At 36.8% G+C, this 18,412-nt stretch overlaps 1 protein-coding gene across 1 annotated transcript in view; it reads right to left on the reverse strand.

Annotated features, from left to right (window-relative positions):
* frem3 (Fras1 related extracellular matrix 3) overlaps positions 1-18,412 on the reverse strand; it is a 56,369-nt gene that overhangs the window by 24,800 nt on the left and 13,157 nt on the right. The window contains exons 3-6 of the mRNA XM_017701426.2: positions 4,355-4,501; positions 3,459-3,689; positions 3,173-3,298; positions 1,682-1,933 (exon numbers count right to left, since the gene is read on the reverse strand). Coding sequence (XP_017556915.1) covers positions 1,682-1,933; positions 3,173-3,298; positions 3,459-3,689; positions 4,355-4,501 — 756 coding nt within the window. The remainder of the gene's footprint in view (positions 1-1,681; positions 1,934-3,172; positions 3,299-3,458; positions 3,690-4,354; positions 4,502-18,412) is intronic.

Below are 18,412 nucleotides of genomic sequence, written 5' to 3' on the forward strand. Positions count from 1 at the left end.
ACACGAGTCCTGCTTTGTTGTCCTCATAGGGGTGGTTATGGATCACACTTTGTCTGGCCTGTCACCTAGGACCAGTTTGCCATGGGAGACCCTACCAGGAGCTTTTGCTCCAGACAACATAGCTCCTAGGGTCCTTCAAGCACACAAACCTCTCCACCACGATAAGGTGGTGATCCATGGAGAGGATCCCTGGAGGTGATCCCTGGCATACATGTAAACCTTAAAAATGCAGTTCTGAAGATGCACTTCAGATCTACATTCTCAAGCCCTGGCTCAAAGTTTAATTACATATCTCTATAGATAGATGAGAGCTTTAAGTGCTGTTTATCTGGTGGTGACAGTGTGGTGGGCTTCTGTCTTGCACGGCTGTTAGGAGTCCCACTTTCTTTATTTCTTTTAGTTATTTCAGTTTGCATTCCAGTTTTGGAAACTCTGTTATTCACTTATTTTTCCTTTGACTTTCCCCTTCCTTATATGTAACCTTTACACAAATATTGCCTGAAAAATGAATGAATTGTCCAATAACGTTGCCAATTTGACTGGAAATGTATTAAATTGAGTCTGTGATTCTTGCACAGTATTGTATCTAACACAGATCTACAAATTGCTCTAATGGTGTGAAGTTTAATTGATGATAAAATATTGAAACCGAGGTATGCATTGATGGTTTGATGTAAAATAAGCACAAAAATCAGATCAGAATTTCTGTCTAAAACAATTATAAACAACTCACCCATCACAATAAACACATTCCACCTGAGTTACCAACTTCTGATTATCTACCTAGACATCTAGACTTTTGAGTCTGACCTCTCTTTTATCTGTCCTTTAATTCCCCAACTGGGACAAGTTGACTTTCTTATTATAGATATGTATAGAGGACTAACTAGATCAGCCACTCTATGACTCTATGACTGAGGAAGAGCAGAAGAGAAGAACAGAAGCACTGCTGAAGAGAAGCTCCCTGTATTACCAGATATATTGTTTTTTGGACCAAGTTCAGCGAGTTTTCCCTGTATAATGTTGTCTTAAACTGAGTCAATCTGATGTCTCCTGTTACCATTCTAGACTCCACATCATTAAGCGACTGGAAGAGCGGAAAGCAGCCACATCCTGACTGATTCAGATCTTACATCAAAGGCTTGTGCCTTTCTTTTTTCTTTCTATAGCTCAGCAGCAAAAACAAAAGCTTTCATTCAAACACAATATCAGTAATCAAGGATCACGTGTTCTTTTTCTGCATCACAAATTCAAGTCATCTTTCCTCCTCTGGTCCAGGTGAAAATAATGAAAGGGCTGTTTTCCTGAAACAGGCACTCATAAGTTAATACACTGTAATGATATAGTAACTCATAGGAGTGTAAATCTCATTATGAAATTATTTATTATGAGTTTTCCCATCATTTATTTAAAATGTAATCCATTTGAATATTTTTCTGACACTAAATTCACATATGTGACCAGAGCAAATGTTTACAGTGGAATATTCAATTAAATTTAACACAAACCTTTTTGTTTTGAGGATTTTTACATTTGAGAACAGCCGAGGACTTTTCTTTTGGCATACTTTATCCGACATTATTACATCTGGTTATAATTGAGTCTTACTAAATTCAAACATGGGCCCTAAGGGTCCTCATGGACAGAGATATTGCTCTGTATGGAACTATATGTAACTCACCATCATCACTGTCTGCCAGGATGACGACCTTAGCGCTGGGGAAGCTGGCCCCGACCTGGCCTCCCATGGGCATACTGAGTGATACATTAAAGCTCTCCTCCTCCTCATACAGTGAGTCGTCGATGATGATGATCCTACATGGCTTCTCCCTCTCATCCTTGTCAAAGCGCAGGACGCTGGTGTGGTCCTCAGGCCGGGTGATGTAGTCAGAGTAGGAGAGCACCGTGCTGGGGATGGTGCCGGTGGCAGTATCTGAACAAGAAGTGATAAAAAAAGAACCTTTAACTTTAACGTTTAGGCTTATTACTCATTTATTATTATGAATTATTCACTGAGTACTACTACTACTATGTAACTAATGTAAACTAAGTAATCATGAGAAAGAGAAATGGAGATCTGGATATATATATATATATATATATATATATATATATATATATATATATATATATATATATACAACACTGCATGTACTCAAACATCACAAATAGATAAAAAAAAATCAATTGCATATAAAAACTCAGAAGACCTGCTGGTGTTGGATTCTGAATAAAATAACTAGTCTTTACTACACATATATTACTACATTGCAAACCCTGGTTCCTATCACCACCACTATATAGAAATTCAAGTCAGCACATTTCTCTACAGTAAACCATTTCACATGAAATCACTCTGAATGACTTTGTCAGAATTATTGTCAGAATTATTCAACTTCAAGCTCACTGCCATCCAAAATTGCAAAACATTAAACTTTTGTTGGTCATAGATAGAGAGGTAAATCTGTAAAGTAACTAAATATGGAAAACTTTTACTTTTGATTTCTTCACATGGTAAAGTCTTGAGGGTAAACTTGTAGACAACCTTTCATAGAAAGAGTCAATCATGTTCCACTCAGCTTTGATGGCTTCAAAGAGTTGAAAAACATTGCCAAGCTAAGCCAAATATTCTAATGAGTTTAAATCTGTACTCTGATCAGTAAAAACCATTTGGTAAGCCCATTTTTATGTCAGAGACAAAACAATTACAATTTACAATTAACAGAGCATCATTTAAAAAAAAACATGACATGACATAATAAATCTGTAATTCTGTAATTAAGTAAGTAATTACATTTTATCTTGCTGTATTGCTAACTTTAATCTCTTAAATCCTAACCCTGGGCTTTACTCCTAACCTCAATCTCCTCAGAGAGTAGCTAATTGGAGCATCTGTGGATCATCTATAGGACTGGGCAAATAACATTTAAATCAACGACCAAATCTTCATCAGAAAGGCATCAGATGTGAAAAAGAACAGCTCAAAAATCAGCATAAATATGGAGCTCATTAAGCAGTTTGTATATCGCACTCTGTGTTGTCCTTAAGATCATGGAGATTAGTGCATTGGTAATGCTCAGATGTTTGGGAACATTTCATCCACTTAAGGTTGAAATGTTCAGAAGTTTAAAATGGGGCCCATACTGGGGACCCCTGCTGGGTTAGAACTGACCTTGCTGTGTGTAACAGATGACCATAAGCTCCTGGCTAATATCGCCAGACCTGCGCACAGGAACCAGCAGCTCACCAATGTCCTCCTCTATCAGATACTCAGCCTGAGGGAAGAACACAGTGGACTCTGCAAAAGACAAAAACAAGCACGTTAGCACGGACCACATCCACTGATAAACAAAACATTTTATGTACAACAATCATTTTGTGTGTGCGTGTAATCCTGGTCTGCACATCATGGCTAACATGATGACCATTATCCTTAGTTTCAGCTGGGTTATTCTCACCATCGCCAGGGTCCACAATCTCCACAGTGGCTTTATCTGGGTACTCAAGAACCGCCATCACTGGTTCAGACAGCTGAATCTCAAAGGTTTCTGAAGTTTCAAACTCCTGATCAGTGAAGATCTTGACTCTCCAGGTGGCCGTTGTCTGGCCTGGGTTAAACTGGACCTGCTTTTGGGATTTTCCACGGAAGTCCTTGTCCTTCTTAGCAGTGCCATCCTTAGTGGCAATGCCTGGGAAAAATACAAACAAAAATACAACAGTTAAAGTAACAGTGTTTTTTGAGTACAACTGCAGCTTTATGCTATAGTGTAACAATAAATTATGCTGTAAAATGTACATTAAGCTACCGGTTGCCTACTTTCAAACAGTGGTTTGTAGTAGGTTCCTATATATTTACACTCAACACTGGACATGTTTTTACAGATAAACAGCTCATTATATATATATATATATATATATATATATATATATATATAGTAAACTAGACATATAATCAAAATACTCAGTGCATAGTGGATCTAAACTCTAGAGATATTTCTAAAGCACAACCCACAACAACAACCTGATTCACAGACTCCACTTCTTACACTTTTAAAGCCACTACATGTAGTGATGACTATCATGTGTAATGCATTAAATTGTGTACATAATATTTATATATGATATTGTCTTCTCATAAAATACTGCAAGCTTTATTTTAATGCTTAGGAAAAAGAATTAAGTCTTTCATAATTTTCCCATGTACTTTTCAAAGAATTTGAGAGTTCCACGATAGTTTGTTTTCTGATTCTGATTCCAGCTTTTCTTTTTCTCTAATTCTGGATCAACCTTTCTGATTTGGTTACCAAATTAATATCAGCAAAAACACTGCAACATATTTTTGGTCAATGCTTACTGATGAAGGATGTTTCTCCAAGATAACCCCGGCGCTTGAGCGTCACCTCCAGGAACTTTGCATCCTCATCCACCAGGTAGTACTCCTTCTCCAGAGAGATCCAGGCCCAGTTCAAGCGGAATGGCTGCGGCTTCAGCTTGTTGCCTCCTGTATATGTAGTAAGCCACACATTAGGAAATAAACTGACAGCCTTTTTGTCTCATTTGGAGAAGACAGTGGCAGTGTTGGTGCAGGTGCTCAAAAAAAAAAGAAAAAAAAAGAAATCTATTATAGATAGTTGACTAATCGATTAACTTCTCTCAAATTGTAATGAGAATATGTTACTTATTACTTCTTGAAAAAAAAAGTATCTCATTATCTTATCTTATTGTTTAAGAACAGACAATCAAGGTAAATGCCATTTAAAAAGCTCAAAGCAAAAAATGTAAATTATCATTTAAAATATCATCATTTAAATTTCTCACAAACATTCAAACAAACTGTCTGAAAATCATTCAAAAGTACAAATTCTAAACTTTCAATCAGTACCCTTTTTATGCTTTGAAATAAAAGAGTAAATATTTTATTTATTTTGTGACTAATATTTATAATTAGTATTTAAACAACAAACATATTGACAGTCTTGTTTTGTGAAAACATCTAAAAACATCTAAAACTGATAAAAATTTAATATTTTAACTTAAAATTGTCAGTAATCTGGTTGTGTTTTGAGTTAATTGAATTTCAAGTAATAAAACACAACGTATTATGTTAACTTACTATTGGATGTTTAAAGATCTGACTGAAATGTTTAATGCAACTGAGTTACTCATTTTTTTAAGTTAAAACATCAAATCATATTTTACTAAATTTCTCAGCTTTTACATGTAAAAAGTAAGTTATGGGGTTAACTTGATATTTTGAGTTCAATTAAGATGTTTAAGTAAAAATACATTTCTTTTTTTTTTTGTAAAAATGTCCCACCAAGGTTTAACCATTCAAAATATACATATATAGGAAGACAACAGTAATTCTTATAATGTTAAAACGTTGGTGGGACATTTCGCCTTTACTTTTGATCTTTCCCTCTCTTCACACCAAAACCTTCACGCTCATTACTTCAATAAGTTCAACAAATCAAGGTCTTGTCGTGTTACTCCCATTATAGGGGTAGGCTTACTGTGTGTGAGAGCCACACATTCAGTTCAGGAGGTCAAGTCTTGGAGGGTGGCGGGTTGATGCTAGGGTTCCAATGCCTTTAATGGCTAGATAGGTTCTCATGCTGTGGAGGGCAATGAGTGTCTTTTTAGTTTTTGCTCATTGTGAGTTAAAAGAGGGTGCATGTCTAGCCAGGTGTCAGGCTAGAGCCACAGGTTTTAGGGTTGGAGTGATGGGGTGACAGGGCAGAACGACACATAGAGAAGGTTCAGTTACTACTGTGATCCTCAACCATGACAGAAGCAGCAGCATGGGACCAGGGGAAGTTAGATGACCTCCCATCTGGGGCTCTCCCTCCCCATCACAGCTTCATTACAACCATCCATTTAGTTACTGATACCTCACAAGTGTGGTCCATTCTGCACCAGATTCAAACCCAGATCAATCCTCAAACCCTAGGGTCATTATTCAGATATTAATCTGAAGACTTATTTTGTACCCTTAAAAATAAAGGATGTTAAATGGTTCTTGGTTTGGATGCACAATTTTAGGAAAAAAATCGTAATGGTAAAAAAGTTCTTTAACTGATCATTTTCAAATATGGGGGCATTTTCAATAGTAAGCTCTTTAGGAGACCAAAAATGGTTCTTAGGCATTGCTCTTTTTAGCACATTGTTTTTAAGAGTGTTCAGTAACTATGTAGTATTCAGTAATTACTGTTAAATTGCATGTAGACTGTATAATTTTAGAGCTGTTGAAGTTTGGGTCCACCTGAAGCCTGAAAGGTTAAAAAGTCTTTGTTCAAAACTGATAGAAATACTGCCATAGAATATTTTGATTCAATTTGGTTGAAATCTTTGCCCTCAGTAATGAAAATTGATGAACAGGAGGCGAGTGCATAAATTCATGTTCAATAACAAAAATGTCCTTAACACAACTATTTGCATGATGGATGGATGGATGGATGGATGTTCTTGCTGGTTAGATAGGACCTCACACTGTAGATTAACATGTGATCATATTAGTAGACTTATCAATTCATCTGTAAACAGCCTAAATTGTAAAGGATAACTGAAGAGCACAAACACCAAAGCTGAGGTTTCATAAAACCTCTGATTATTAATCCTTTAAGCAGGTCCAAACTACTTCTATCATATTTTTACAACTTAAGAATAACTCAGCTATTTTGAATTGTAGTCTATGTAGTTAATGGATAATAAAGGTAAAAAGTATTAAACTGCCAGTTTACACAGATCTAATACAAGAGTCATTATGTCACTACAGTGGTAGCTCTAAAATATACCTGTAGTGGTTTTAATTGTAACTGGATGCTGTCTGAGCAAGTGTGAGAGCACATACAAGGTGTTTTTATTTGTTTCTTTGTAAGATTCGTCCATCAAAATAGTTACACTCTCAGAAAAAGAAGTACAAAACTGCCACGAGGGTGCGTCTTCAGTACCTTCTGTTAGGGGACATAATTGCTCCTCTTTCAATTGCAATTATATTTTTTTACGTTACATTGACTCCATACACAAAGACCCCATACAAGTCTTGTCTCCAGGCTTTTTATTATTATTTTTCTATTCAAACATTAGGTTGTGAAAAGATACAACTACCTATTTAAGGGACATATCTGAACCTTAAATCCTTTGTGTTACTATTTAAGCTATTTACATAGTTTGTAGTTTGATGAACAAAAATGTACAGAATCATCTTTCAGACAATGGAAAATATGAGTGTTTCAATGTAAAAACTAATTAAAAGAAAGAAAACATGTCATTGCACTACATCAGCTCAAGTTTAAAGGCTAAATTTGAGCGGATTAGTGAATGCATCTCCAATATAGGAACTAAATCACTTAGGATCTTAAAGCAGACATGGCTTATAAAGCATGCTGCAGAGGTGTGATCCAATTTCTACACTAACCGAAGTGGACATATGATCTTTAATGACTTTGAACCAATCCTTTATCCCATTCCGCCTTTAAGCTGTGCTACCTCATGACTCCTATTATCCCAAAAAAAAAAAAAAAAATCATCATCCATTTTAGGGCCATTCCCCCCGACACTGGCTGTCCTGAGGCTCTTAAGTCAGGATTATCCAAGGACTTATTGCAGAAGACAGCCTGAAGTCTTTTGGATTTTCAGCAGTGACAGGCCGAGGACCCTCTAAGGCAAATTAGTGCATGATCAGCATTAGTCAACAGTTTGAAGACACCCAGCTGATCTTTTTTAGCTTGTGAGTGCATATTAAAGACTAAGGATCATTATGAGTAATACATTATTATGTGTAAACATTTGGGATAATTTGTGTACTACCATTTATTTTATCCACCTGCTGCCAAACACTTTTAAAAAAGGAGTCACAGAGGGTTCTTTGAGTGATGCTGTAGAAGAACCACCTTTGAGTGATGCTACAGAAGAAACTTTAGTTTAGAGCTGTTTTAAACTTCAGAAAGGTTCTTCACACTCACACGTCACATTTACAAATATGGCTCTCCAAAGAACCATCCAAACGAAAGTTTGTTTTTTTTAAAGGAAAATAAATGCTTCTTCGCTGGCATTCACATCATCGCCCACAAATCTGTCCATTTTACCCTTCAAAGTAACACGTTTGTTTACAACTTCTCAAGTTCTAGGTGTAACAACATCAGGATGAGGTCTATGTTGGGTTGCATGATGATAAATTTCAAGTTCAACAAAATTGCTCAAAAAGGCCCAATTTACTTTTTTGCTTAATGACAAAAGATTATATTTAAGTTCGTGTTTGTTTATACTTACCAATTTTGTTACTCCAAATAATTATGCAATTATGAGATATTTTACTAGACCCTTCATTAACTTAGTAGCTAAAAATTGTTTCGGTGTAGTACATATAATTAGCCAATTAATGCATAGAACCTGTCATGGAATTTAACATGTTCCTCAAAAAAAGTACCTAGAATCTTTATTAAGTTCCTGGTTGATATAAATAACTTAAGCAAGTGTGAAAGAACGCATTAGTCTCTTAATACCATGGAAGACACAAGGCGTTTAAGCACTGTATACTTGTACTTTGCATGTATTTGTTCTTAACTGAAGAGTAGCAGTGAGGAAAATTACAGTTTTGAAAGACGACAGTGTCCCCAAACTTTTGATGGGTAATATAAGCAAGACGATCCAGGTAAATCCGTTTAAAACCTTGCGTTATCAAGCTTACACCTTCTGCAAAACTGCTGAGACTTCTTAGTATGAGCTGCTGCACTGTGCCCTTTAAACTTTGGCTCTCTACCTTCTGGACATCTTTGAGATATTTGTGCAGACATGGGGGTAGACAAATAAACAGTGGGCATCTATCCCCTAACATATGGCACATCTCCATACAATGCAGACAATCCACCTGCATTCCATTCACCTTTTCCCTCTCCGGGTGTTCAGCTATGTGAGTCTGAAGAAAGAAGAGTATGGACATAGGAGAGAAGAATAGGATGGGGCTTACTTCCTGACACCTCTATCAAAACACAGTGCTGAGGGCTTATGGAGACAAAACAATTCCTTATGGCATTCACCATGGCTGAAAACTAAACGCGAGATTGCCATGATATGCAAAAGTGGATGTCCCGCAGTTTGCACTTCAATGGGACACAGCCTTCTCCATCAGTCCCTCCAGTTCCCACCTCCCCCACTGGAAGGTTAGGAAGTGTCTCAGCATGGAACAAGAGCCTTATACTTGAGACAGCTCAGGTATCTGACAGCTCAAGCTAAAAATATAGGAAACATCTATCATATACATCTCTGCCTGCTCTGCATTCCAACACAGTGGTTTAACACTCTTTTGCAATTATCATACAAGATGAGAGAGCACTCAAAACAAGCTGGAACACTGAAGTCCTAAATTTCGAAACAAGTGTGAAGTCTGTGCACCTCTTAGCACCTCTTAATCTTAGAGACGCAAATCAACCACGCAGTAACTACTTTCTCCTAGTAAGTATCACATAACTTTGGCTATTTAAGCTATTTTGCACAAATATCTACACTTGACTACAACAGGAGCAAGCATATTGTCATTATTATAACAAAACCTCAAGTCTCCAAAATGGTAACACACTTTAAAATAAAAGACTTATTACAGGCTTATTATCCAGTAATTACAGTATTTATGATGCAAGCCGATGTTCTTAAGTTTAGTAGGTTTGTCTTTAAAAAAGTCATCAAATATCTGTAGAAATAATTTTCATTTTAAAAGGTTTAGCATGTTTTAGTTTTTTTCATATTTTCTACATAATTAAATTGTCAAAATGTAAACAAAAGTATTTCAATACATGCAGGGGGAGAGGTATGTACTTGGCATCGTGAGGAAAAATAGCCCCCAACGAAAGTAATTTATTTCCAGTTTGTGACTAGTTTACCATTTAACATTTCATTTGAAACCTATCTGAATGATTTTTTCTACATGTGAAATGAAGAAATATGTCGAAAATTTTGAAAAATCAGCAGAACTTCCCATTGAGTTATAGAAGTATAGTATAAGTTTGGATCTTAGTTGTTTCAGAGTTTAAAGCGGAATTCCACTCATTTCTCAAAACATCTGTGTAATTAAATTTAGTTAAGATGTCTGAAAAATCATTCTCTATGATTTGATGTGAAATGCTTAAGTCAGAATTGTTCACAGTGCTGGTGATAGGAACCAGACGTCTGAAAACTTTAAAAGCTCCCTCACAGAAAGTTAATATGTGGAATGCTTTTTAATACATTTATGCCAAAGACATTGTTTTATGGTTGTTTGTGAAGGTTTCATCCTATAAAATCTGTTTTAAAAATCTAATTGTGATGGTCAAGTACATGCATGGCACTGTAAGACAAAATAGTCCCCAAATAAAACGTTTTAAAAATATTTTCCACTATTTTATTATTTTCATTGCCATATAAAAACTCAGAAGACACATTTTGCGAACTGGGGCAGTCATGGGCTGGAGGTTAGGGAACCAGCTCTGTGACTGGATGGTTTGATCCCCTGAACTGACAGTATGTGACTGAAGTGCCTTTGAGCAAGGTACCTAACCCCCAACTGCTCCCTGGGCCCTGCAGATTGGGCTGCCCACCTCTCCGGGCAAGTGTGCTCACTGCCACCTAGTGTGTATATGGTGTTTCACTGTACAGATGGGTTATATGCAGATGTAAAATTTCCCTGTTGTAGGACTAATAAGGGTCACTTACTTATAGGTTCAGTAGTGGTCATAACATGAAATGGATACAAATGTGGTGCCTGATGCCTAACATTAGATTTTTCCCTAAAACATGGTGTTATAAGGCAAATAGGCTCCAAAGAAAAATTTTTATTTTCACATTTATGATTATTCATCATTAACACATAAAAAATCAGAAGACATGTAGGTTCCCTAATGGTCTTGGATACTAAATAACACGGCAGTATTTGTGTTATAGACATTGCGACCTCTGGTTCCCATCACCACCACTGTAAAGAAATATTTTTCTCTTTGATTTCACATCAAACCACTCTGACTTTGTTTACATCTCAGCAAATGAACTATGCAGAATTTATTTTTAAAGGTTGAATTCCTCTTTAACATTTGTTATTTTGGAATTTTCATTTTTGTTTGCTTTCATCATAAAAATGTTCACATAATATAAAAGACATTCTCAAGTAATATAAAAATCAGTGACAGTATTGTCTGCTATAGTGCAATCTAAGCAGCAAAAGAAAAGCAGAGTCCTACTAGCTGAACATACAATAAGGGCACAGTATAGCAGAGTAGTTCCTTCTACAGAAGAGAACCTCTTTTGGGCAGCCTGCCCAGTTCAAGTATGAGTTGATATTGAGCTTAGTGAGTGTGTACTAGAGGATTATCAAATGAACGCCGCTCGGACAAAAAGCTCTCTTTCAGCCTAGCATCCGGCAGTCAGCCTCAGTGGCACTGTTGCATTCCTCTGGCCCTGGATAACGCCACTTTGTCTGCAAGATTATAGAAAATAGATCCACTTCTACATAAGACAGTATCTCTCTGTACCGTAAAGAACGTATATATTGCAATGATAGCTAACCGAAATACAAAACACTGAAGATGAAATCAACCCACAAGGAAAAAGGTAATTAAAATGAAAGGAATGGGAGTAAAACTGTGCAGAAAGATCAGTTGTATATCATACGTGGCAAGTCATATGACATCTGCCAAAGACTTGTAAATCAAGACTAAAAGAGCTACAAGGATTATTTGAATGATGTTAATATCTGGCCTATATTTAAGCATTCAGCACCTGATCCACGAGGTGTTAAAAAACAGGGTTGGATTACCAATGTGGATTTAAAAATAAGAGCTGTTTGAAAAAACACACACTGCTATCATCAGCGATTTGACAGTACATAAACACATACAGTAGTCCGCACACTGTATTTTGGTTAAAGCAAAAAAGATGCAAGCTTCAGATCAGAGGTTTCTCAATATTTACTGAATTCCACCGATTTTTCAAAATTTCTACTAAACAAGGTCATTCATGGTGACATAAAATGTTCCATTCTAAAGAAACTTGACAACTCAGAATATTTCACAGTGGTGGTGATAGGAACCAAATGTCTGAAGAATTGAATGCCTTGCCAAATAACACAACATGACTATGAGCACACTATGAACAATTAAGCTTTTCAAAATTGTTCACAGTGGTGATGATAGGAATAAGGCATCTGAAGCATTTAATGCTTCTAAAAGCTAACTCAGAGAAAGCTATTAGATCAAACTGTTAAGAATGTGCTGCCTGATGGGTGAGACATTGTTTATCCATCCATTCATGATGGAAGGATACATTTAAGGTGTAATAAGGCAAAATAGTCCCCAAAGAAACATTTTCCCATTTTTAAAAAAACGATCAATTCACTTTAAGGGGAAATTATTATTATTATTATTATTATTATTATTATTATTATTATTATTAGAAGTAGTAGTAGTAGTAGTAGTAGTAGTAGTAGTAGGAGTAGTAGTAGTAATTATATTATTAGTATAATTAATATTATAATAGTTCATAACAATATTTACATATTATAATGAATTCTTTTACAGTGAACTTTGCATATAAAATCTGTTGGTTCACTAGTCACTTTGGAAAATGAACAAAATGGCTGTTTGCATTCTGATATCAGCACCACTATAAAGTAATTCAAGTTTGATTGAACAATGAACCATTTCACACCAAACCACTCTGACTGTTTACATCACAACCACTGATCAAGTGTATATACACTGACAAAATCAGTGTATAGTCCAGTTTCAGTTCCTTTACAATCCAATGTGACATCATTGCCAGTGTGGTCTTAGCTGTACGAGCTGACACTGGCTTTGCTCTACTGTTTTACAGCCTCTATGAATGACAGGTGGTGTTTGACTGTAGCTCATAGGCCAGGGCCATGGAGGTCATCTCTCTCCTCTGACTGGGCACTTCAAACCAACATTTGGCAGAGCTTACCCTTTCTTCCCTTTTCTTCTCACACTACACACACTTCCGCTGGTTTGGAGATTCCAAGGCGTAGAGACTGACAGCTGTAACCTCTTTCGCATCCTCTCCCCTCCCTCGTTCTTTCCTTTTGTTAGCTTTTGTTTCGGCACAGAAGCAACAACTGAGGAGGACAGCAGGCACTGTCTGGGTGGGCCGAAACTCACTGTCACAGGGTTCTTTCAAATTGTTAAAAAGAGATTTGTATCTGGGATAAACAATGTCCTAATTGTTCCTTAAGATTTTTGTTTTTCTTTACATACCACAACTAACAATAATGAGATCGTAGAGCACTTTCACACCATGCTGTGTCTAAAATATGAAGGCTTTAGTGAGTTAAACGAGCAATAAAAAAGCCACCTTCCCAGTAAGGCATCAATAGCTCACTGGTAGTCTCAGTGAATGCATCCAAGAGTCTCCTGAGGTATTTATAAGTGCAATAATGTACAGAAAGAATGCAAGGCTAAGTAACGGCCACATTCCCAATGACCCAGGCCACACCAGCCTTTAATAAAAAAAACTACAGGAATAGAAGTCAGAAGGGCTAACATCTGATTTACGAGCAACTTTACTGCAGTCTTTACAACTAACATTTAGACTGGTTGACAGCGACAGTAGGTCAGATTACCTTGACGTTCCAACCTGACAATAATAATTCTCCTCGAATGAAATGTTTTATTGGTAGTGTACCCAAAATTGCAACTGCAGTGAAGTGCTTAATAAATTTGCCTCCATGATTTATGCTAATCATTCAAATTAGCATGCTAATAGCCTCCATAAACTGAAGTATGGCAGTCATTTTTCACAATCTTATGGACCCACATAGATGTCTGGCCCCTTTCCAGATGCGCCATCCTTAAATAACTTTGCTAATATTTGACCACATGTGCTGGGTTGTGACGTGAGCATGGCCTCCTCTGTGCTAATTTAGCGCTGCCATAATTAATCGTCCTCTAACAGAGATTTGCCAAGATTCTCTGGATGGCTTCTTGTGGACACCTAAGATTGAAGGCATAATGGAGTCGTCATAAACTTTTAACTCGTAATTTACTCAACATTGGCTTATTTAGCATCGTATTCATGTTTTTTTTTGCTAAGTTACATGTGCAACAGTGCAATACATCCTTGTTAATGAGAATGTTGTTGCATCCACAGCTTCCTTTTCAGCAGCAACTTTTATGCTAATACAATGCAAGTGTCTCAGAACTGGCAATATGTTAGACGTACAGTATTATGAATGCAGGATCTTTTGGTTCTGAGGAGTTCAGAGGGGTTTTCACAATGCTAATTCAATTGTGATGACAGATGGTCAGCATATCAGATCTGCATAGCAAGCGCGCCAACGGTCATAATGATGACCAGCCTACAGTGAGTGACCATTTTGGAAACCTTTGGTGGCAGAAATCTACAGATTCTCCACTAAGAGTGACCTCTTAGCCCACATTTGGTTGGCTAAAGGGGAGCCAGAGGCATGGGAGGCACCAACTGAGGAGGTCAACATTCACTGCCTGTAGCATGATGCAAGGGTAAGCAAGAGTGCCTGTTTAAGTGCAGTGCTAAGTATATCCGTTCAGAGTGACGAGGCGGGTGATAGCTCCCCCTCATTTCTCTTTCCATTTATACTCATCATAGCACTCAGGGCCATGTTAGGTATTCCACACATGGACATGTGCGTACAGTAGTCATCATTTCACACTTAATTCAAAGCAATATTTACAGACAGCCTTAAAGCAGAATATATACTACTGTTCAAAATGTTGGAATCATTTTTATATTACTATTTTCTGTTACTTTAGACAAAATAATCTAGACAACAAACTATATTTTTATCACTATATATTTATTTCTTCAAAACATTCATATTTATCTTATATACAGAAGGGAACCCTCAGCACCTTCCAGGTTGTCAAAGAAAGCCTGAGAAATAAAAAAAAGAAAAACATGTCTAGGTAGACATAGTCAATGAATCTCTCCCATTAGTTAGGATTTTGTGAGTTGGACTAACATGTCACTAACATAATTCGGAAGTGACGATGGAATCAACAAATCAGGTTTTAATATACAATGATTGGGACCAATTTTATGGGACCAGTCTTGTGGTTGTAGTTTTTTTAAAGTTTATGTAACTGACTGTGAAAATGAGCTGTAGTCTGCAGGTTTCAGTCTGTTGTTAGAAATGGAAAACAGTGGCAGCGCCATGCCAGGCCCTGAAAGAGTCATTGTAAAGCTGCTATAAGTGAAAAAAGGTGTGTTCAAACTTCAATTAAAACACTGAATGCATTTTGCCAGCTTTAGATGTTTGTGTTTAATTTAGAATGGCCAAAAGAGCTTTCATTAACTGTGATCAGCTTGAAGCTCTTACACTACTTGAATCCCACTGGGGCGCTGGCAGAAATCAGCATGGCTGTAGAGATTATTTTTCTTCATAAATTTTTTATTTATGGCTTAAACCAGAGGCCTAGCACTAATATAGTTTACCACTATATATATATATATATATATATATATATCTCCTATGGAGTCACCAAAAGGACTTTTTTTTATTAGTTAAAAATCAGGTGAGCACCTAATATTATTGTGTAAAATATTCTGACAGTATCATGTGAGCACACACTAGATTTTTACCTTACAAAAAAAAAAACTGACCTTTCAGTGACTTAGTAATGTCATACTTTGACACATTTTTTTAATAATTAGAATTTCTGTCCTCCATAATTAGTAAAAAAAAACAGTAAACGGATGAATAGAAATGATTTAAAATTATCGAAATATTATTTCATGTGCTAAATTATTAAAGACAAAATGTTATTATTTTACATACATGAAAGTTCTCCTGTAAGTTATCATAGTAAAAAGAATACCATAGTGCACCAAGTTTACCTCCTATTTAGTTATCCATTTACTTACACTGAAAAACTTGAATTTAACATTAGCTTAAATAGAAGAAGCTCATAAAACTGACACTTAGCTCTCTTATCATTCCAGAAATTTCAATGAAAGGATATTATCTTCACTGCCATGCCCTATACTACAGAATCTATGTGAGTGATCTGATCACCAAGCCTTGGGGTGATGGATGATGGGGTGACAGGCCAGCCACACCCGCATTGACACCAGTCACCCGAGGCATCAGTGCTGGAGCTCCTATTGCCACACGGTCTAGGGGGTCTGGCTGGAAATGGCCAAAAGCAGCCTAACAGTGTCAGGAACCTTACAGAGTGTCAAAAGGATGTGCAGACAGTGAGAGAAAGTGAGAAGGAGAGAGACGGCATGGGAGCCTGAAGGGAAGACAGAGACACCATATCCAACAGAGAATAAGATGGTATGACACAGAGAGAGAGAGTGAGAAAAAGGCAGCAAGAGAGAGAGGCAACTAAGAGACCTTGGTGCTCAGGAACAGCCTTTTGGAGGAGATAAGAATAACCCCAAAGTCATACATCAAGTTCCCCACCACACTCACAAAAAAACCCCACATAAATCTGCACTTTGACACGAGAGCTGAAGAGGAAGTTCCAGTACTCAACAGTCACTGACTCCAGTGAACAGTAAATCCTGAGGCAGCCGCTGACATGAGCGAGTGGTCAGATCACAAAACCGAGACAAGACACCTAATGACCTATTTCACACTTCTAAAAGCCAGTAGGAACATCTTTGGTTGTTAAGGTCACCACTGCATGGATCAACATCTAGAATATTTGCACTCATGATTGCTCTCCAGTATTAATTCTGCTCAATTACTGTTTACTGTTTGAGTTTACTGCTCATGATTCTTATGATTCTTATCAATCTCATGATTGGTTAAATAGCTTGTGAGTTTAATCAGGTGTACTAGTGCAGGTAAACACTAAACTGTGTGGTGCAGATACTTTCTGTCTCTCTCAGAAAAGGAACTGCTGCTCTTTCCAATGACCTCCATTCAAACTACAGCTTAAATGATTTGTCAAAACTTAATGGGACCCAAATATATACATCTGATGTATTTGGGTTCAGATATGATTTCTTATATATTTGTAAGCATCGAGTTGGGTTCATTAAGTTCACCAAGGTCCATGAGGCCACCATGAGCACAGCACATTATGTGAAGTTCACCCAACTAAAATGTTGCTCGAAGTCATTTCTGAATACATTTACTATAGTGGAATTTAATATCAAATAGCTGATTCATAAACCAATTTTATCTGTCAATGATTTGATGGTGGATGTCATTGTACAAGACAGCAGGTGCTGCAGTCAGACAGAATTGTGTCATGTTATAGGTGCATTCAGACAGAATTTTGTTGGGCTACAGCTGAGTTTAGACAGAACATTGTTAGGCTATATTTAGGTTTAAACAGGATTTTGTTGGGAAACATTTGGGTTCAGACAGAATTTGGTCATTTTACAGTCAAGTTCAGAGAGAATATTTTCATGTTACTGTCAAATTGAGACAGAGTTCAGTCAGGCTACTTTTGAGTTCAAACAGAATTTTGTTAAACTACATTTGGGTTTTAAGAGAATTTTGTCAGGCTGCAGTCAAATTTTGACAGAATTTTTTGAGCTCCAATCAAAATGACAGAATTTTTTTTAGGCTGACAAGTTCAAGCCGAATTCTATTGAGCTCCTCTATATTTGGGTAATTTTGTCCCACTATAGTTGAGTTCAGACACTTTATAAGGCTACATTTGGTTTGGGACAGACTTCTGTTTAACTCTGATTGGTTTTAGACGATTATATTTAGGCTGTAGTCAGCAAATACAGATTTGTTAAACTACAATCAGATTTGGACAGAATTTTGTCAAGCAACCTTTGAGCTCAGATTCAAAGCTTGCTGTCGTTGGTTGGGTTGGACCAGGAAATGTCCTTAGATCACAAAATTTGGAACACAACTTTCAGCCAGTTCTAATATTGCTAACACACTAATACTAATGCAATCAATCTCTGACTTGATTGACTGATTGCCTCTTTATACTCAAGCAAAATTTGCCTTTACTCTGAGGCAAAGGGAAGCACCAGGGCACACGGGGTTATCAACTCATCTAGAATTGGGTTAAAATTACATGTTTAGTGCACAGGAGGCTTTGAAAAGAGATCAGTAAGCAGACTGACTCTTTCCTGAGTGCTGTGTGCTGCATTTTTCACTTGCAGACAAGATTATAGTTGCTGGAGGAGACACACATGTCCAAAGAAATGCATGCCTGCTTCTACCAAGTGATCAGATGACATTTTTTGTCGTCTACTTTTACTTGAAATGGGTATTTAAAGTGTGGTATGTTTAGCATAGTCTAACATTGCATCTAAGGATTGGGAGTGTGGCAATAATTTCTACACAGCGTCTATTTTGATACACTGTGTAGAATAAAATTACGGAATTTGTTTTGACATTAACTTTTACTTGTTTCATACAGCAAGATAAATTTAGTTCTAGGTTTCTGAGACTGCCTTGGTTACAGCTGAAATGAAC

Source organism: Pygocentrus nattereri, chromosome 5 (genome assembly GCF_015220715.1).
Source record: "Pygocentrus nattereri isolate fPygNat1 chromosome 5, fPygNat1.pri, whole genome shotgun sequence".
Classification (NCBI taxonomy): Eukaryota; Metazoa; Chordata; class Actinopteri; order Characiformes; family Serrasalmidae; genus Pygocentrus; species Pygocentrus nattereri.